The sequence below is a fragment of the Vespa velutina genome, chromosome 24 (assembly GCF_912470025.1).
Source record: "Vespa velutina chromosome 24, iVesVel2.1, whole genome shotgun sequence".
Taxonomy (NCBI): Eukaryota; Metazoa; Arthropoda; class Insecta; order Hymenoptera; family Vespidae; genus Vespa; species Vespa velutina.
Window position 1 is genome coordinate 2,663,265 of NC_062211.1, and position 21,224 is coordinate 2,684,488.

At 29.1% G+C, this 21,224-nt stretch overlaps 4 protein-coding genes across 18 annotated transcripts in view; 2 read left to right on the forward strand and 2 right to left on the reverse strand.

Annotated features, from left to right (window-relative positions):
- The first annotated feature begins 18 nt into the window (after nt 1-18).
- On the forward strand, nt 19-6,159 carry LOC124956948 (mitochondrial Rho GTPase). Of its 4 annotated transcripts, XM_047513432.1 has the most exons (14): nt 19-153; nt 220-1,105; nt 1,200-1,405; nt 1,479-1,529; nt 1,605-1,706; nt 1,780-1,821; nt 1,948-2,113; nt 2,183-2,303; nt 2,394-2,853; nt 2,981-3,193; nt 3,260-3,456; nt 3,861-3,899; nt 4,119-4,190; nt 4,926-6,159. In XM_047513432.1, the coding sequence occupies exons 2-14, from the start codon at nt 907-909 to the stop codon at nt 5,050-5,052; spliced, it is 1,995 nt and encodes a 664-aa protein (XP_047369388.1). In that variant the 5' UTR covers nt 19-153; nt 220-906; the 3' UTR covers nt 5,053-6,159. The 4 variants fall into 4 exon arrangements, with proteins under 4 accessions (XP_047369388.1, XP_047369390.1, XP_047369389.1 ...); XM_047513434.1 differs by lacking the exon at nt 4,119-4,190; XM_047513433.1 differs by lacking the exon at nt 3,861-3,899.
- Nucleotides 4,707-8,697, reverse strand: LOC124956950 (coiled-coil-helix-coiled-coil-helix domain-containing protein 10, mitochondrial-like). Its single transcript, XM_047513437.1, has 4 exons — nt 8,307-8,697; nt 5,712-5,826; nt 5,340-5,643; nt 4,707-5,031 (listed from the first exon to the last, which is right to left on the reverse strand). Exons 1-3 carry the CDS (start codon nt 8,402-8,404, stop codon nt 5,416-5,418), a joined length of 441 nt encoding a protein of 146 aa, XP_047369393.1. The 5' UTR covers nt 8,405-8,697; the 3' UTR covers nt 4,707-5,031; nt 5,340-5,415.
- Nucleotides 5,940-7,952, reverse strand: LOC124956949 (coiled-coil-helix-coiled-coil-helix domain-containing protein 2). Of its 4 annotated transcripts, none has more exons than XR_007103408.1 (4): nt 7,762-7,952; nt 7,060-7,472; nt 6,481-6,975; nt 5,940-6,406 (listed from the first exon to the last, which is right to left on the reverse strand). XR_007103408.1 is itself a non-coding variant. In XM_047513436.1 (3 exons), the coding sequence occupies exons 1-3, from the start codon at nt 7,800-7,802 to the stop codon at nt 6,965-6,967; spliced, it is 465 nt and encodes a 154-aa protein (XP_047369392.1). In that variant the 5' UTR covers nt 7,803-7,952; the 3' UTR covers nt 5,940-6,964. The 4 variants fall into 4 exon arrangements, 1 of the variants encoding a protein (XP_047369392.1); XR_007103410.1 differs by having other exon boundaries at nt 5,940-6,059; nt 6,223-6,975; XR_007103409.1 differs by having other exon boundaries at nt 5,940-6,059; nt 6,214-6,975.
- Nucleotides 8,698-10,176: 1,479 nt separating the features above from the next.
- LOC124956847 (transducin beta-like protein 2) overlaps nt 10,177-21,224 on the forward strand; it is a 46,698-nt gene continuing 35,650 nt past the window's right edge. The window contains exons 1-3 of one of the 9 annotated variants that reach the window (XM_047513160.1): nt 17,748-18,197; nt 19,057-19,145; nt 20,789-20,942. In XM_047513160.1, coding sequence (XP_047369116.1) covers nt 20,789-20,942 — 154 coding nt within the window. In that variant the 5' untranslated portion in view covers nt 17,748-18,197; nt 19,057-19,145. Of the gene's footprint in view, nt 11,352-17,747; nt 18,198-19,056; nt 19,146-19,976; nt 20,943-21,224 lie in introns of those variants that run through there. The other 8 variants (XM_047513162.1, XM_047513156.1, XM_047513157.1 and 5 more) reach the window with 8 other exon arrangements.

Genomic DNA, 21,224 nt, shown 5'->3' on the forward strand with positions numbered 1-21,224 from the left:
AATTTTTTCGTTATTTCCTTCGTCATATATCCTTAATAAAAGATATACAAAATGAATATAAATCGAAGGGACACAATTATAACCTAATCATCATCGAGATATTTAATCGTTATTACGAGATAAATCCATTTAATCGACAAGTATTAAAAACTCGTACGTTAGATATGTTTTATAAAATAAGTAATAGAAGTATTATAATATAATGGAATATTATTTCAGATTTAGATGTACGATTAGTAAGCACAAGAGATGAATCAACCGATAATTCTAAGAATAAACATTTGAAGTAGAGAATACGTAAGATCGTCGTCGTCGTCGTCGTCGTCGTCGTCGTCGTCGTCGTTGTCATCATCGTGAAATATTTTCTTTATTTATTTTCTTCTTCTTTCGTAAAAATTATGAAATCGAATCCAACCGGTTTCGGTTGAATGCAATATGAACATGATTTTGTCGCGCGCACGTGCGTTATATCCTATACGTATACTTGTCATTTAAGGTTTGTGAGAACGTAACCTTGAAACGGCCACCCTCGAAGCGCAAGTTCAGTCGCCGCGGGTGAAACTGAGTTTTTTTTTTGCTTTGCGTTCGCGTGTGCCTGAAAGAGAAGTCAAGCGAGGAGAATTTTTACGTTGGATTATACGAAAAAAGGTGTAAATTATTTATTCAAAGATAAAAAAAAATGTTGTGTTAAGATATCACGTACTATTATTATATACTTAGAATTAATTCAAAAAGAAGGAGTATTATTATAAACGGATTGATAAGTCTTGACTGAGTCTAAAGACATTTTATAGGTTATGAGTCTTAGGAGGATGAATAATAAGTATATTAACAAAATGTCAATCGAAAGAATTTAAACGGCGAAAGATTCGTCTTTAGATCCACGATAAATTTCTATTAGCAAAGATGGTGCAACGTGTGGTGACACCGAAACGTAGCGTTAGAATTTTGTTAATTGGTGAACGCGGCGTTGGTAAAACATCATTGATATTATCCCTTGTGAGCGAAGAATATGCTGAGGATGTACCTAGCAAAGCCGAGGAGATCACTATACCTGCCGATGTAACTCCTGAACAAGTACCGACTCACATCGTCGATTATTCTGGTAGATAGAATCTATCCTTAGAATGAATATTTGTATTTCTATTTAATTTCTACAATATTTCATGGTCAGCTCATTTATAATTGTTGACGTTTAGCTGCCGAACAAACGGATGATCAATTGGCAGAGGAAATACAAAAAGCTCATGTAATATGTGTAGTTTATTCCGTTGAGGATGAAGATACTCTTGATAAAGCAGCTACGTATTGGTTACCTCTTATCAGACGATGTTCCACCAGTACCAGATGTCCAGTTGTCCTTGTTGGAAACAAAATTGATTTGGTTGATTATTCTACTATTGAGGTCTGTTGTATGTTTAAATAAATATGAATCATGATAGGGTTTGAATTTATAAAAAGATTTATATCATTTCCAGGCCGTTTATCCTATAATGAAAGAATTTTCAGAAATTGAAAGTTGTATAGAGGTAAAGTATTTCACTTATTGTTTGAATATTAATATTTGTAGTATAATGTACACATAAATGTACTACTTGTTTCAGTGTTCAGCTAAAACATTACAAAATGTATCCGAGACATTTTATTATGCACAAAAGGCTGTCCTGCATCCAACTACTCCTCTTTATAATTATGATATCCAAGAGGTATTACTATTTTCTTTTATTTGTTACACATGAGAATTATAAAATATAATTTTAACGATTCAAAATTTTTTAGCTTACGGAAGAATGTAAAACCGCTCTTCAAAGAATTTTTAAGGTTAGGCTTGATACCTTTCATATATTATTTAAGTAATTTTATTAATTGAGTAATTTTAAATAATGATTTTAGTAAATTATAGTTTTAGAATTATAATTTTTTTTTTTTTTTTGTTTGAATTGGCAGATATGTGATTTAGACAATGATGGCCTGTTAAATGATATAGAGTTAAATGCATTTCAACAGTGGTGTTTTAATACACCGTTACAGCCACAAGTACTTGAAGATGTAAAAGCTGTATTGTCAAAAAATATTCACGATGGAATTTGTAATGGTTGTGTAACTATGAAAGGTATACTTCCAATAAGTATATACCGACTTGTGGAAAATTGAAAAATAAACAAATTCTTCATTTGAATAGGTTTCATGTATCTCCAATGCTTATTTATTCAACGTGGAAGAAATGAAACAACATGGGCTGTATTACGAAAATTTGGCTACGATAATGAATTACAAATGTCTAAGGATTATGTACATCCACCGTGAGTAAAAAAGATATATAGAAATTATTTCAAATATCTTCTGTAACTATAATGCAAATTTTGTATCATTATATTCTTTCACATATATAGATTGAAAGTTCCTTCTGGGTGTACAACTGAATTATCGCACAAGGGACAAGAATTTTTAACATTATTATTTATGCAACATGATCGTGATCGTGATGGGGCTTTATCTCCACCAGAAGTAGATTCATTATTTTCACGCTGTTTGAATCCACCATGGGGAGATGAATATAAGCACACAGTGCCAACTAATGAAAAAGGCTGGATTACATTTCAAGGCTACATGTGTCAATGGGCATTATTGACAATTACAAATGTTAAAAAAACATTAGAATATATGGCATACCTTGGATATAATATGTATAATAACGAATGTCAAACAAGCGCTGTTTTAGTTACTCGTGAGAAAAAATTAGATTTAGCAAAGAAACAGTCCAGTCGAAATGTTTACACGTGTCATGTAATTGGTCAAAAAAATAGTGGTAAAACGACTCTTTGCAGAAGTTTTGTGGATCCTAAATTGGAGGTAGATTATTATATTTATTATTTCATAATGTATATACATATATATATATATATACATTTCTTTTATATCCATTGTTCAGATATATGATATAATATTAAGAAGATTATATGTCCAAATATTATTTTAGAAATTAACAGATGCAATAATACCTTTAACTGCTCATGTTACTGTCAACACGGTTCATGTATATGGTCAAGAAAAGACAATAATATTAAAGGATATAAATATATTAAATGTCCAGGATGCTTTAACACCTACACAAATACAATGTGATGCTGCAGCTCTTGTTTACGATACAGCCAATCCTAAATCATTTGAATATATTGCACGAATTTATATTGTAAGTATTATAAAAATATTTTCTATATTTAGATATAAATATAATAATTGGAAAATTATTTTATAGAAATACTTCGCAGATAGTAAAATACCAGTTTTAATAATAGCTAACAAAAGTGATCTTGCTGAAGTAAAGCAAGAATATTTACTTCAACCAACAAGTTTTTGCAGTAAGTACAAGTTGATGCCACCACAACCTTATAGTGTGTCTAGGGCTGTGCGACGTGAAATATTTGTCAAATTAGCAACAATGGCAGCATTTCCGTAAGTTTAATTATCTTTTTATTTTGAGAACATTGTATATATATATATATATATATATATATATATATATATATATATATATATATATTATGTATATATACAACAGGAATTAAAAAATTCAATATATTCACTGTTAATGATTAAAGCAATTTAAAAAAGAAACAAAGTATATAATTATATAATTCAATGAAATTATATCTTTTACTATAGTTCATTCAAACTAGTCTTCAAAATTTTCTTTTTCTCTTTTTTCTTTCTCTTTCTTTTTTTTTCTTTCTTTTTTTTTTTTTTTAAGCAATAGTAATTCCTTCTTGTTTCCTTGAAAAATAATTAAATATATCAATTTATAAGTGCGAATGGTTAAATGAATGTTAGAAACTAACAAGAAGAAATTTCGTGTTTAGCCGCTTTCAACCAGCGTGGGTATTATTTTATAGACACAGGTTGGTCTGGATTTTCTCTACACACATAAATATAAGCTTATGAGCAAATCGTGAATCACATTAGATGTCACGTTAGCTAGAAAATGCTTTATTTTTCATTGCACGTATTATGCGAATTATCAATTTATTATATTGATTGCATTGGGCTCGATTTGCTCAAACTAGTTTTGCATTCGCACGAAAAAATTTCTCATAACAAAGATATGATACTCTTTTCAGCCCTTTGAGGCGTATGGTCCACATGTTGTTTGTCAAACCCTCACCCACTCAATGGTGGAGTTCTTTTACAAGGTTTCTTTTGTATTATAGTTTCTGAAACACAGCATGATTTCAAATGTTAATCAATTTTTATATTTTCACATTTACGTTTTTATCTTTTCAAGCATGAGCATGTGATATATCTTCGCATTATGACTAATATAATTAAATCATTCATTCATCAGTCACATAATTAAATTTGTTTCTTTTTTTTTTTGCTATATTCTCTCTATTGCAGGGAGAAATAATATTTTATATATCTAATATAACTAAAAAAAAAAAAAAAAAGAAAAGAAAAAATTTGTAACACATTCTTTTAATCGTGTTTGTTATCTAGAGCTTAATTAATCATTTTCTCATATCAGTTTAATAAATGTCAGCCATAAATCTAATCATTTTAATATAAGTCTTATTGAGTTTTCTGCTTACTTTATAAAAATATTTCAAATAGAATTTATATTTTCTCATTATCGTAATTTAAAAAAAAAAAAAAAAAAAAAAAAAAAAAAAACAAACTTAAAAGTAACTTTCAAAAATCATATTACTACATTTCTATATATCCATGTGTATGTTTGTTTATATTTGATGGATAGATAGATTAAATCATGAATGTAATAGATGTGTACATGCAATAAAATTTATCATTCAAATGTCATATCTTAAAAATTTCAAATGTCGGAATGTGGTGAGGGTTGTTTTATACTAAGACATTAATATCTTCATTCTTCTCTAATTTTCTTATAAATTCTGTATTTTTCTATATTACAGACATTTAAATCAATTTGGCCTGATACAACAGGATTCTGTAGTTTGGTGGAAAGCCGGTTTGGGAATCGCAGCAGCCACAGTTGCTGGCTTCATGGTGATGCGTGTCCTAAATACAGAAAAAAGATAGTCTACCATATGTTTTTTTTCGCACATTTAACTGCCCCCTTTGTTCAAAAGAAAACCCATCTCAAGAAGCGCATTAAGTTAATAAAATATGTTCATAAATCATTATTATTGGTATAATTAAGAAAGCTATTATTGCTGCAACACACATTATTACTTATATACAATAACTTTATTTACTCGTACCGAAAAAAAAAAAAAAAAAAAAAACAAAAAAAAAACAAAAAAAAACAAAAAAAAAACAAAAAAAATTGTAATCTATTTATTCATTACATAACAATTATTCATTACCTTCAAATGGCAGATCCTAAATTATTATCAATTTTTCTTGGTATATCATTGTAACATCTTTTGAAATATTTTAATGTTAAGCTTGCGAACGATCTTGACTGTATCTTTTTTGACACTCGAACCAAGTGTTGTGAAAGCTTTTACAATTATTAAGGTCTTCGTTCTTTGAAGCACACTCAAAAAATTGTCGAATTTCTGGTGAGCATATCTCTTCGATTACATTTGCATAATCGGAAGACGATTCTGCGTTCACAGAATTTCCATGTCTTATACCAGTAGATAATGCATTTCCAATAACATGACCCTGTCATTGATAAAAATTTTAATCAATGATATTGTAGAATATAATTTTTGTGAAATAAATTTACTTACTATTACAGAACCAGCGGCTACTCCTGCAGCAGTACTAGCTATACTTTGAAAATTATCAGTCGAACTTTTAGGATTTATAGGATTTGTTTTACGATCTTGTGTAGTTGTAGTATACCTACAAACAATATAAACTGCCTTCAATCAATTATCAAATAAGGTAATTTTATGAAAAATATTTAATTTTTTAAATGGACATTATATAAAGGAAATAGAATTAGTCTTTAAAAATAGAATAAAACGAATTCTTTGCTTGGCTTTATTTATACAGAATACAATTTTAGAATTAATTTTCTCTTGTCTTCATACATATGAGATATACATATATATAATTTGGTCTTCATCTAATATCTGTAAAGAGATGGTTTATGTTACGAAGAGGCATTTGTTATAATAATAATAATAATAATAATAATAATAATAATAATGATAATAATAATAATAATAATAATATTAATAATAATAATAATCTATTGAAAGAAATATATATCTATTAAAATCGTACTATGTTTACGTTTGCAATCCAATAATGCTTTTTTATATAATTCACAAGCTTGTAAATCTGTTTGATTTTGTACACAATCTAGAATTTGGCCTTCCTCGTATTTGCAAGGATTACTAGCAGAATCAGCTTCTATAGATTCACTAGATGCAGCTGATTCATTACGACCAGAAATTTTATCACCGATTACTGTGCCCTGACAAAAAAAAAAATCATCTTTTAAATAATGATTTTAATTGTTCAATATATTTTAAATTTATTGATATTCACCGCAGCTACACCAGCAGCTGTTCCTGCTATATGGCCAAACATTCCAGGCTTCTTTTGTGATTGAATAATTATAATATCTGGTCTGCAACAATTTATTTCTTTCTAATATCTATATCTTGGGAAATTTAAAACAGTACTACATCAATTAAATTAAAATGTTTTATTCATTGACAATAATCTTATAGACACATAGAAATTTAATAAGAATTAATTATAGATATTAAAAAAAAAAAAAAAAAAAAGAGAGAAAAAAATACGATGGAACTTATTTTGTTTTTTTATCTGGCCTAAATTGTGACTATATATTTATATACGACTAATTTTGTTTTATTCGATACGTAACAATTGAATATACAGACAATTACACTAATATATATTAATATAGAATCATCTTTGCATGATCGATAAAACAATATGAAAAGCTTTCCTAATTAATTCTATTCGCTATTTTCATACTGCCAATTTTATTAAGTTTAAATCCAGATTAGATAATATCTGAAAAATAAAAGATATACACGGATTACAAAACAAAATAATTTCAATTATAATCTTTAACTTTTATATATTCAAGGATCTTACTGTTAGCAGTTTTGCATTGACGAAGAGCTTCATTGAAACCATCACAAAGAGTTAGATCGGATTGATTCTGAGCACATTCTAGGAATTGCTTAACTTCCCAGGAACAAGCTCCATTGACCGGTGTAGAAACTGAAGAGTTTTGTGCTTGAACAGGAGCTGCTGCAGGTGCAGCTGCTGTCTCGCTTGAACTTCCACTGAATAATCCAGTCATGGCATGACCAATGGTATGACCAACGGCCGATCCAATAGCTACTCCTCCAGCAGTAGCAGCCATTTGTCCCATAAGAGATGGCTGTTGAGCTGCTGGTTGAGCAACCATTGGTGTTGCTGGAGCAGCATGTGCTGGAGGATGAGCTGCTGGAGCTGCAGCTCTTGGTGGTGGTGCAGCTCTTGTTGGTGATGCTGGCCTTACACTATAGTTATACAAATATTAAAAAGAGAAAAAAAAAAACATATATATATATATATATAAATAGAAATGTCGAAGAGCATCGAAAATAAATTAATATATATATATATATACACACACACACATCTTAAATATCATAATTTTTAGTTTTTCTACGTCACAAAGAAACCTTGTGATCATGATGTAACATCAAATATAATAGTGATATTTTATTAACAAATTTCTTGTTATATAAACGAATAAATATCTAATTATGAAAAAAGTAAGAAAAGGAAAAAAAATAATCGACTTACCTCCTTGGTGGAGGGCCCGCTGCTCGTCCACGTCGTGGCATCTTTATTACGTTTAGATTTTTATCTCTTGTGAGCACAAGACAATGTACGTCTTCACGTTGAAATGTTTCACTTACTAATACCGTTATTCTCAGCGATAGACTTTATTTGCTGAAAATCTGTTACGCAATCACGAGAAATGCGCAGGCGCATTCAATGCTCTTTGGCTTCCTGAAAATTCCAGAAAAACCAAAGCGAAACCGGAAACTGAACGTCGCATCAATAACAAAATGACGGTCGTCACAATATGGCGGGAATTTGAATTTTATCGTTCGTCATAATATATTAATATATTTCAATTAATGATAAATATCGATAGATAAACTCGCAATTAACTTTTTTAACTTTTTTTCTTCAACTGAGATCTTTTTTAAAGCGCAATTTCTCGATTGAAATGACGTTGCGAATCTCAAGAAATGGTTGCACGATATCACGTAAAGTGTGCTTTTTATAGTACACTGACTTTGACATATTTAGTAAAGCTTTGACGTAGAATAATTACTCACCCCCGTTGTTGACGAGACGGTGGTGGGTGTGCTGGTGACGATGGTCGACTTTTTCCCGCTTTTCCGCTTTTCATTCCTGTTTTCTGACGTCCAGCCATATTTTTCTCTCTTTTTTTTTTCCTCTTCTTTTTTCTCTTTTTAATTTTTTTATTTCCTTTTTTTTTTTTTTTGTTATCTTCTAACTCGTAATATTATTATGTCGATTTAATTGCAACAATGTTATTATTGGAGAATATATGAAATTAAATTTAGACGGAGATCAGGAAAAAGAATTACATTGTAAAGAAAACCGTGAAAACGTATATTTATTTACGTAGAATTTAATTATAATGAAGTTATAGACGTGGAAAAACAAAAAGGGGAAGAAAAAAAAAAGGAGAAGAAAGAAAAATAAAAAAAAGACAAGTGAAAAATCGATGTCGATAATCGTAATTAATTTTTATTCATAGCTATGTTCAAAGTTTATCCAAGTTCAATAACGTATCGATAGATGGCAGCACAATGTTTAAAAATATGCGCGGGAGAAAATACATTTCATCGTTCTTACATAAGTCTTCTTTTCAATACCATTAAAGTTATTAATATCTTATATAATATATCTATATCAAAAGATTCATCGTAAATGACAATTAACATTCCAATAAGACGAACAATCGACATTAAAATATCATCGCGTATAGATCTACATTTTATATTAATTAGAAATCATTTTTTTGTATTAACCTTTTAATGCACGTCAGTTAATATCCCAAGGATAATAAATATATATATATATATATATATATATATATATATATATATATATATATATATATATTATGATCGAAGAATATAAAATCAATTTCATTTTTAATTTAATGAAATTCATGTTATGTGACTTAAAAAGAAAAAGAAGAAAAAAAAGTAAGATATATGTATATATCATATAATGATAATGAGTTACGAAAGCATATAAAACATAACAAATATATAATATAAATACGTAATAAGTGATTTAATTGAAAGAAAAAAAGATATTCCATAACAATCAGATATAGATTTTTAAGAAATTATTATTTTCTCTTTTTTTTTTTTTCCTTTTTTTTTTTTTCATCCGATAAAAATTATCCGCCATATTTCATACATGTCGTCGGTTAATTAATATCCCAAGGACAACTATAAGTCCTGTATTATAATCGAAGAATCTAAAATCAATATTCTTTTTATAACTTAATGAAATTCGGCTTACGTGACTTTTAAAAAAAGAAGAAAAAGGAAGAGATAATAATGATAGTAATAAGAAGGAAAAAGTAGTAGAAGAAGAAGAAAAAAAAAAAGGAAACGAATATAAACCAGACGCAATAAGTTTTCAAAATAATAATACACAAGTACATAAATAATTAACATATATGCATTTGTATGAAATATAAATTATTTGGAAAAAAAAGAGAGAAGACCAATTAAAAAAAAAAAAAAAAGAAAAAAAAAAAAAAAAAAAAAATAGAAGAAAGATTACGACAGATATTTAAATACAGATTAATATATAGGAAGGGAAAAGAAAAATACGCGTCGAGATGAAAAAAAACATAATTAGTAGCATGTAAAAATCGTCTCTGTAGAAAAGTAAGATGAATACGAATAAGAATGATTGGTGAAGTATTTTGATTTGGTTTTTAATAATCAAAAATGCCGCCATTTTTACCTTTAATATTCAAACAAATAATATATATATATATATATATATATATATGTATGTGTATTTGTGTGTGTGTGTGTGTGTAGATGTTATATAAAATATATAAAAAAACATAAATAAATAAAGAAAGAAACAATGAAAGAAAACGAAACAAAACAAAACAAAATAAAAGAAAAAAGAAGAAAAAGAAAACATGAAGGAAATTGTAACACATACACACATACATATATATATATATATATATGTATATATCTAAATAGAAATTAATTATCGGAGAAGAAGAAAAGGAGGAAAAATCCGATATCACGATAAATGAAATCGGTAAAACATAAATAATCCCTCTGAATCATAGTAAGGCAAATACGATCGAATAAGATTACGAGGTAGAGCATTATGATTTGGGTTTTTACTTAGTTCTAAACTCCGCCTTTTATAAACTCGTCTTGTGTTATGTATTAGAGTTAGTATACGTGTGTTATCGGTCCGTTATCATCGCACAACCGTCCCCGTCGAGAATTCAATGTGATGACGAGCGTTAACTATATATATATATATATGTATGTATGTATATGTATATATACGCGTAACGTTAAGTTTACGAGTGTATGTAAATACAGCAACACGTGTTACTGCATTCAATCCACACACATGCGCAAACGAATCTAAACGAGCTCTTCATAAACCGGCGGGAACACGTTACTCGCGAGTCAGTATCATGATGCCAGTGCTCGGTTGTGATAGAGCACGTTTTATATCGTATACAATCTCTTCAATTTCTTTCTCTTTTCTTTTTTTAAGTCCCCCTTTTTTTTTCTTATCATTACTTCATTCGGCTTTATTTTCTTTTCGTTTGCACGACTCAACGAGATAATTAAAATCGTTTTGACTTTGGTGATATCTTAAAAAAGAAAAAAAAAGAGAAAGAAAGAAAGAAAGAAAGAAAGAAAGATCACGAGCAAGAAAATATGAGGAGTAATTATTTGATCCATTTTTAATTGTTCACCGATTAAATTGGATTTAACGAAGAACAAAGGGAGGAGAAAGGAGTATAACGAGAAAGAAAGAAAGAAAGAAAGAAAAAAAAGGAAGAAGAAGAAGAAAAAAATAAATAAAAAGAAGATCTTATTTATTATCACTCATGAGAGAGGGAAGGTGTGTTATTAATTCGAAGAAAGGAATAAAAAAGAAAAAAAGGATAAGTGATGAGACAACAATAGATAACGAAAAAGAATTTTTACATACTATTTTTCAAGAGTATCAAGAGGATAAGAAGAGAAGGAACATTTCTGCATTATTATTATTGGATACCACGGACGCGGCCAATTTCGCCGATATGACGATTCAATTGTCACCTATATGCAACGAAAATGGTGAGTGGTTTGTTTATTTATCTTTATTCTTTGCGAAGAAATATTTTATTTTATTTTTTTTTTATTTTTAACGTATAACAGGAACTTTGGGAATTGTTCGTCTCGTTTTTCTATCTTTTTTTCATTTATTTTTCGGAGCTGCAGGATAATTCAAATTTCCCGCTCTTTTTTTTCTCCTGTCTTGTTTTTTTTTTTTTTTTTTTTTTCGAAACATTTACATAAGAAGTCTCTGAGTATACTTTAATTATTTATTTTTTCTTTTGTACTATTTCATATGTAGGTATAAGGATAAATAATGTTTCATTGTGTACGACAAAATTTATTGTCACTAATGTCATTTTTTCTAAAAAAAATGGAATTGGATATTTTTATTTTCGCTTCTTCTTGTTAGACCTTTTTTTTTTTTTTTCAATTTCATCGTTCCCTTCGTGTCTATAAACGAGAGAGATCTTATATCCTAGTCTATAAAGTCGTTCGATAAAAAAAAAGGTAGGAAAAACATACCAAGTGTTTTCTTTTTTATTTATGTTTCTTGCAAATGATATTTCTCACCGGATGCGTTTCTTCCGTATGACTATAATGTAAAAGTTTGGAGAAGAGAATTGTTACGCAATTGGTTAGTTAAAAATAACTCGATCTGATATATATACATTGACGATATATATAACACTTATCAAAGAATAAAACTTATCAAATTTTACAATCGTTTCCGGTTACGTGAAGTGAAAAAAAAAAAAAGAAAGAAAAAGAAAACAGAAGTAAAAGAAAATAAATAAACAAAAAATAGAAAAGAAAAGAAAAAAAAAAAAAAAAGAAAAAGAACAAAACGAAATGAAAGAAAAAGAAAGAAAAGATTCGTTTCTAATTTATTCGATTATTACGATTACTTTTAATTCGATCGAGATGATATAATGAATATTTCATTCTCTTCGTTCGTTTGTCAATCCAAAAAGAAGATCCACAAATTTTTGATAGGTTCACGCAACGTGCGGCATGCAACGAACGTACAGCTTCCCAAAATTATTCTTCCCGGTAACGCGTGTTGATCGCGCGAGCACAAGTTGGTTTTCCTCGGAGTATTGCGTACATTTCTTATGGCACATTGCCAATTTCAAAGTTCATGTACACTTCAGATATAAGTGTCCATGTCGAGATGAATAAGATACGAATGAAGTCGAAGTTTACGCCAATATTTCGCGAGATTTTTAATACTTTGCTATTTCTTTCTTTTTTTTATTTTTTTTTTTTTTTTTTATTTCTTTACGAATTACACTAAATGAACATTTGAGTGCTACGAACATTTTAAATTCCCGCCAAGAAAATTTGCGACACGCTCGATCGGTAAAGTAGTACGCTCTTTCGATCTGAAATTTTTGCGTAAAAAAAAAAAAAAAATATATATATATATATATATATATATATATATATATATATATAATAAAAAAAAGAGAAAAATGTCAATGATCGTACGTGTACATTGAAACTCGTGTATGTGTGCGTGTGCGTGTGCGTGTGCGTGCGTATATATGTGTATGTATATAAAAAAGAGAGAGAGAGAAAGGGAAAGAGTGACAATAAATATTCACAATACGATAAGTTAAAACTAAAATTAATAATAATTAATAATGATTTGTAAATCTTTAATAATTCAATAAATTTTTTTCATGTCTCTTATTATCAAATGTTATTAATTGTTATTAACATTGATCGATCGATTTGAATGAAATCATTTTAATTTATTGATCGATCATGAATGATATCGATTGATATAAAGTAAAAAAAAAAAAAAGAATTTAATTGATATTTGAGATGTTAATTTATTGTAAATTTATATATATATATATATTGTAAATAAAGATTGATAGAGTGATCCAATGAAATTTACGTACAAGTAATCTTGAAATTGAGTAAATCGAGTCACGTGATATATGTAGAAAGCAGATTGAAAAGGCAAAAGAGAATGAGAGCAGACAAAGAAGAATACACAATGTGTATTCGATTACAAAGAATTATCAAGACAATTAACTTTAATCGAATAGAAGATGAAATATTCAATCGTTGTCATTTTACATGTATAATGTCTCAAACGCGTAATACGCTAAATTCATTTCGATTAACAATTATTACATTGCTGAATATAATAATTGTTCATATATTTTTTATTACTCTCTTTTCTTTCCTCATGAATTTTTTTCTTTCATCTTTTTCTTTTCTCTTTCTCTATCTTTCTTTCTCTCTCTCTTTTTTTTTTTTCTTTTTCCTTTTAATCAAATTTGACAAAAACAGAAACGTGACAAACGGCATGTTCGATAAACGAATGCCTTAAGGGCAAATGACCTTAAAATTTGTCCTCAGGGTTCATTGACCTAAGTCCAGGGAAGACACGTTGAGTATATTATACACGTCTCGAAATATCTAGTTGAGAAAAAAATTCGATGAGAATACTCCTGAGATATATATATATATATATGTATGTATGTGTGTGTATTTATTTGATTGATCAATAATTTATATATAAATAAATAATAATACTTCTTATATTTAAATGAACAATACTATTTCATTTTTTAATGAAAATTTTGACGTTACTTATTGATCGACTCGGTATCGTTATTTATTATTATTATCTTTTTTTTAATTTTACGTTATATCGTTTTATATGAATCAAAGTTTTTTTTTTTTTTTTTATAAATTAATTCTAGTACCATAGTTAATCTTTAATAGTTTATATTTAATAATGAACAGTAATATATTTTTTTAATTGAAAATTTCGAAATTGGCCAATCAAATATACGTATATATATATATATATATATATATATATATATATGTGGAAAAAAGACACATAGAAAATAATTGTATATATATATATATATATATATATATATATATATATATATACACAAAAGCATGCGCGTGGAATAAATGTGTATGAACACGCGACTTTTGTTAGTAAATACGAACAGTGCGTATCTCTTGGGGTCGAAGACTCCTACCAATCAAACATAAGTTCGATTTTTTTTTTTTTCTATACTTATCTACAGGACTACGCAATAATTAGCGTTTATTGCATCGTTTTAATAAAAACAAAAAAAAAAAAAAAAAGAAAACAAGGAAAAAAAAAAAGAGAAAGAAAAGAAAATTAATGCGAAAAATTTATCATTTACGTTTGTTTACGAATCATGTCCGATGTTATTGTATCATTCGTATGCCGCCACGTTTACGTGACGCCATTGTGACGTAAAACTCGAACGTCAAAAGAGTTCCTAAATAAAAACAATATAATATTCATGAAATAAGCATCGTGATCAAAATTCTCTTTCTCTCTCTCTCTCTCTTTTTTTTTGCGATATGAAAATAATTCGATAAATATTTATACGTGCCAAATCGTACGTTTATGACTTTCAATTTATTTTCCGCAATTGTTACGTCATATTCAATATAATTTTTTTTCCTTATGAAATTAATCGTGTAAAACATTTATTTTTACACGTTGATGCTGAACGTAATAACATTTTGTTTATATATATATATATATATATATATATATATAATTTCCAAAAATAAAAATACGTCTCCTTTTGTTCATACGTTACTGGCGTTCTCGTCCAGACGATAAAACTTGCTTGTGCTCGCGCTCACATAGGAAAACCACCGAATCGAGGACGAAGATATTTGAAACGAGGAAAAGTAACGGAGCAAGTAACGGGTTGAATACAACAACTCATCTTCCCGCTAGAAACGAGTCAACTCTTTCTGAGATCGACTGATTATAGCTCCACCTACTAAATCCATCTTCGAGTGGCAATGGAAGAACAAAAATGAAAAAAGGAAGAAAGAAAAAAAAAATCGCAAAAATAACTTTAAAACAGGTGTAACATCGCACTAATACACATACACACACACACACACGCGCGCACGCACGCACACGCATACATATACACACGCACATATATGTGCATGCTTTTTCTTTTTTTTCTTTTTTTTGTTTTTTTATTTTTATACATTCATTAAAACATATTAAAAACAAGGAATATTATCAATATTACAAGAAGATCGTAAATTCTAATCTTTCTATTATTGATATTATTAGTATCGATATATATATATATATATATATGTATATATATATATATATTTTAATCGGTATAAATGACGCATGTATTCTAGGAAAGATTTATACTCGTTAATCAAGTGGAAAATCTAAAAGAAGGGGAAATCCAGTCATATATATATATATACATACATATATATATATATATATATATATATATATATATATATATATGTTGCTCTTCTTAGAATCCGAATGCGAATTCGCGGAAGGTTAAAGCCACGAACGAGATGATGCAATTTGCTTACTTTCCAGTTGTATTCTGAATCATGCTGCCTCTTTAAAATGAAAATAATGCTGAAAATTTAATTAGAAATATTATATGGATAGTAGTATCAATTATACAATTTTTCATATCTATTTTTATTATATTAATGTATAATGTATTTATATATTGTGTATATATATATATATATATATATATATATATATATATTGTATTTGTATACAATTGATACAATACGTAAATATATATTTCAGATATTTTAAATGTGACTCAAGTAGGACTGACAATTATTATTAATATAAATTATAAACAATACTATATTGTTCGTTTCTAAATTAAAATATTAATTAGTTGAATTGAATACTCTCGTAAAAATTTTCTTGCTTTTTTCTTTTTTTTTTTTTTAATCTTACTTAATCAACAATCGATCAAAATATAATTATCTTCTTTTTTCAGAATACGACTTATGGCATTTACAGATTAATAATGTTTACAATCGTACGATGAGATATTGTTTGTAATATCATTGAAAAAACAAGTGACTCATCGTATATACCTGTTTATCCTGAAGATATATTATATGGCTCAATTTTTTTTTTGTTTTTTCGAAGATAATTGATTACCAATCGTAAAATTATACAATTTTTACGTCCTTACGACGTATAAACTTAGTCGCATACGAAAATAACGAATTTCTAATTCTTCGCTTTAATCATTTTCAATGATTGTTATGAGCTTTTCTTAAATGAAGAACAACAATCGAAACAGCGTATCTATGCCTCGTAAAAAAAAAAAAAAGAAGAAAAAAAAAAGGAAAAGAAGATACTAAGGAAAAATAAAGAATCAGAATCCTATCTCATTCGATTGTTCTTTGTAGATAATTTAAAAAAAGACAAAAAAAAATCCCTATGACAGACAATTATGTCAGATAAAATGCTAAATAGAATTAATCCGATCTTCAGTATGTAAAGCCATTGAAATATAAAAAATAAATGAAATATAATCAATGAATTAGGAGACGTAAGAAGGTGGATCGTTTTAAGCAATAAAATAAATCAAAATAGTTTGTGAAATTCAAAAGATAAACGTCGTCTATATTACGAAAGATGATATGCAATAGATCGTCGAATGAAAAAATTGTTAAAAGAAAATTTTGAGAAATAAGATAATAATTAAACGAGTTGAATATATGGAACAATTATATAGGGTGTTGTCATACATACGACAAAAAAAGAATTCGATATGTGAGATATGTTAAGTGGATTTCACGAAGAACGTTTAGCATTTCTTTTTTTTGTAGAGAAATTTTATGCGAGCGGAAGAAATATTGTTACGTACAAAATCTTTTCTTCTTCTTTTTTCTTTTTTTCCCTTCTTTTTTTACTTGGGCCATGACTTTCCAAATCATGGGTCATCTAATCCGGGCAGTATAAATGAGATGATTTTTTTCATGGGTTTCTTTTTGATTTTTTTTTTTTTTTCTTTTTCCAGAAAAATCTTCAATTATTTTTATAATTTTATCTAAATGTTATCATTTTTTTTTTTTTTTTTACGAATATATATATATCTTTTTTTTCTCTTCGAATATCGATTAAACTGACAATGTACTGAAACTTTAAAAAAAGTAGGTCATTGCTTCCGGAATTACCCTATATATATATATATATAGACGTACATGCATACATACATACATATATACGTATATTCAATATACATAATTCTTACTACACGAGCATAATGAATATTTGAACAGAGACATTATTATTGAACTTCGTCTCGATTATGTTCTAAATTTAATCGTAGATTAACGAAATGGGTCATGAATTCTTTTAAATTTTCATACAATTTTGATTCAATCTAACAATTCATCGTAAACTTTATATATAATATATACCAATCTATAGATAAAGTTTATATATCGTTTCATCTACATGTTATACGATTATCGTGTTTACAGCTTTTATTTATGTATACAAACGTACATATATAAATATATATATATATATATATATATAATGTATACATAAATATATATGTGTATCTGTGCTTAAGTAGCTCGATAGAAAGAGAGAAAGAGAGAAAGAGAAAGAGAGAGAGAGAGAGAGAAAGACAAGGAATTAAATATATGTATAATAATCGGCACATGATTCTTCGTTTTATCAAATATATGTTTTCTCTATCCCACAAATGCATCGCTGTTTTTATATAAACCCGTCTCTCTCTCTCTCTCTCTCTCTCTCTCTCTCTCTCTCTTACTTTCTCTCTCTATCTCTGTCTCTCTCACTCTTTGATCGATTCGCCTTTATATAATTCGCGAATGTACCGTCAGAGTTCGTATTAGTCGCTTAATTTACGTAAGTCGCGCGGTAACGCGGTGCGAGAAGGTAATCGTACCGCGATACTCGCGAGTGTTCGAACGAGATAGTAGTGACTGAAACAACTCGTCGTTAACGTCCTCTCGATTCATCAAAGGATCATATTATTTTCATCTTTTCTTCTTTTCGCTGTTTGTTTTTTTTCCCCCTTTTTTTTTTTCTTCTTCTTCTTCTTGTACTCTTTTATTATTATTATTATTTTATTTCTTTTCTTTATTTATTTATTTATTTATTTTCTTCCTCTTCTTCCTTCTTCTACTCTTCTCGTTTCTCTTCTTCTTCTTCTTCTTCTTCTTCTTTTTTCTTTTTGTCACGTGAGAAAAATCAATTTGATATATAATTATCAAATTTGATAAAACGAGATATAATTACGAAAAAGAAAAAGAAGGAAGAAAAGTAAAAGGGAAGAAGAAAACGAAACGAGACAGGAATTTATATCTCGTATCGTAGAGAGATCCCTGGGATATTGATTATAACGTGGATCGTCAAAAAGAAAATATTAAAATATCATAAAGGGAACTTTTTAAGTAGTAACGAGAGATAAAAGAAATAACGAACCAACGTACTTTTAATTACTTTAAAAAGAGAGAGAGAGAAAGAGAGAGAAGCTCGTATATCTTTTTTTTTTCGATTACAAGGAAGAATCCGAAAAAATAAGAGATTAACGAAGGAGATAATCGAATAAGAATGATAATTATTCGTCGAAATTAACGATAATATCACAGCACCTATTCGAAGGCCGACGAAACAACAGTGAGATTAATTCGCTTGTCGAAAGGCAAAATTAAAAAGAAAACGAAAAAGAGAAAGAGAAAAACGAAGAAGTAGAAGAAGAAACAGGAAGGAAGGATTAACATTTTAATCGTGAAATTCAAGTGACTAAATATAATAATAATAATAATAATAATAATAATAATAATCAGGAAATTCGAATGTTTATTAATCGCGCGAGATATGCCGTGTCGATAATAAATTTATATCGTAATAAAGGACAATAACAACAACAATAGTAACAACAACAACAACAACAACAACAACAACAACAACAATAACAATAATCATTCGAGAGATACCACCCGGTATGGTGTTTCGTTGAAAGTATATCATCGCAGTTATATATCGTGTGAGAAAGAGAAGGAAGAAAAGGAGAAGAAATAGATATAAGAGAAAATAATAATAAGAATATTGACGAACAATCAAACAAATACGAATTAATACAATTGAAAACGATCAATGAATGAACGTTATAAATGATTTATTTAAAAGGTCATCGAGACGTTTTTAAAAAAATTTGAACAAAGAAAAAAAGAATAAGAAGGTTACGAATAATAGAAGTTCTCTTTCTCTCTCTACCTTTACCGACCGAGATCAACTATCTTAGTTATCAATAAAGCGATGTAAGAGGAATAGAAAGAGAGAGAGAGAGAGAGAGAGAGAGAGAGAAAGAGAGAGGGAGAGAGAGAGAGTAAGAAAGAAAAAAAAAGATAGAGAAAGAGAGGGAGAAAGACAGAGAAAGAGAGAAGGAGAGAGAGAAAGGAAGAAAGAAAGAAAGAAAGAAAGAAAGAAAGAGAGAGAGAGACTATAAAAGAAAAATGTCAGCTCTACGTCTAGATATCGAATGTTTCGTGGTTATCATCGTGCGGTTTACGCATCGTGCCGCGATCGTTGCGTGATCTCTTGCGTGTTTTCGGAACGCGCGGTCGTGCGCACGCGAGAGTACTCCCGTTTCCTTAGCTTCCCTCAAAAACCGGCGTGTGCGTGTGCGTGTGCGTGTGCGTGAGGGTGCGCGTGTGGTGGGTGTATGTGTGTGCATGCTGCATGTGTGTGTGTGTGTGTATGTGTGGTGTATCGTGCATATTCTTTCTCTCTCTCTCTCTTTATCTACTCGTCTCTATCTCTACCTCTATCTCTGTCCTCTCCCTCCCTCCCTCTCTCTCTCTCTCTCTCTCTCTCGCACACACACGCTATCTGCTTTTTTTCTTTCTTTCTTTTTTTTTTTTTTTTTTTGTATTGGTCTCTTCTATCTCTTCCTATGTCTTCTTCAACATTTTTGCTTATACACCACCATCGTACTCGTCCGTCTTTGGGGGTACTTATATAAATCGCAAAGCGAAAGAAAAAGAAAAAAAAGGGGAGGGGAAACAATTAATTTTCGATTAATCTCATCCGTGGTGGATATACGTACATGCGTGTATATACGTGCGCACGCGTGTGTATGTGTGTGTGTGTGTGTTTGTATGCGTAGTGGTTAAATAGTACGCCGCGTTGTGTTACACACTGTGCGTGTACGGTATGTAAGAGTGTAGTACTACGGACGAGGAAGATACATATAATATATATATATATATATATGTTCGTTCGTTTTTCGATAGATTTTTGTCACGAGTGTTCGTTTATTAAGAAAGTAATAACACTGGAATAACACGTTCGTTCTTTTCTTTCGTGCGCGATATTATTATTGATATTATTATTCATTATCATTGTCGTCGTCGTCGTCGTCGTCGTGCTCGTCGTCGTCGTCGTCGTGCTCGTTGTCGTCGTCGTCGTTATTGTCGCCGCCGTTTCTTTCTTTTTATCTTTCCTTCAACCTTTCATTAATTTTTTTCTCTCTTCAATCAATCAATTAATTAATTAATCGATTGATTAATTAATTTACGAATTGAAACGATAAACGGGTCCCGTACTACTTTGTTGTGCCGTAACACGCCTGTCACCGCGAAAGATGGAGGACACACAAGGGAAAATCTTTCTCAACCGAACGGACTCAACCGTCCTTGTGTTAATAGCGACAATGATCTTCGGTGGAGTCGTCATAATCTTTGGTTACATTGTCACCCGGTATTCAAGATCCCATGGCGACGTGGACTCGACAAAAGGTAATAAATCTCTGTCATAAATCTTAACGAATAGATGGACGAATGAAAATATGTCCTCCTCTCCTTTTCCGTATATTTTATCGTCATCGTCGATCTCTTTCTGTTACTACTTGTTCACACTACACTTGATATATATATATACATGTGTTATGTATATATATATATATGTAACATATATATATACACATATACACACACGTATATGCATTTGTCTCTCTCACTTTTAACACAAAGTGTGCCTTTGGTTTTTTCGTACAATAAAAAAGTGTATACGCAGTTGCG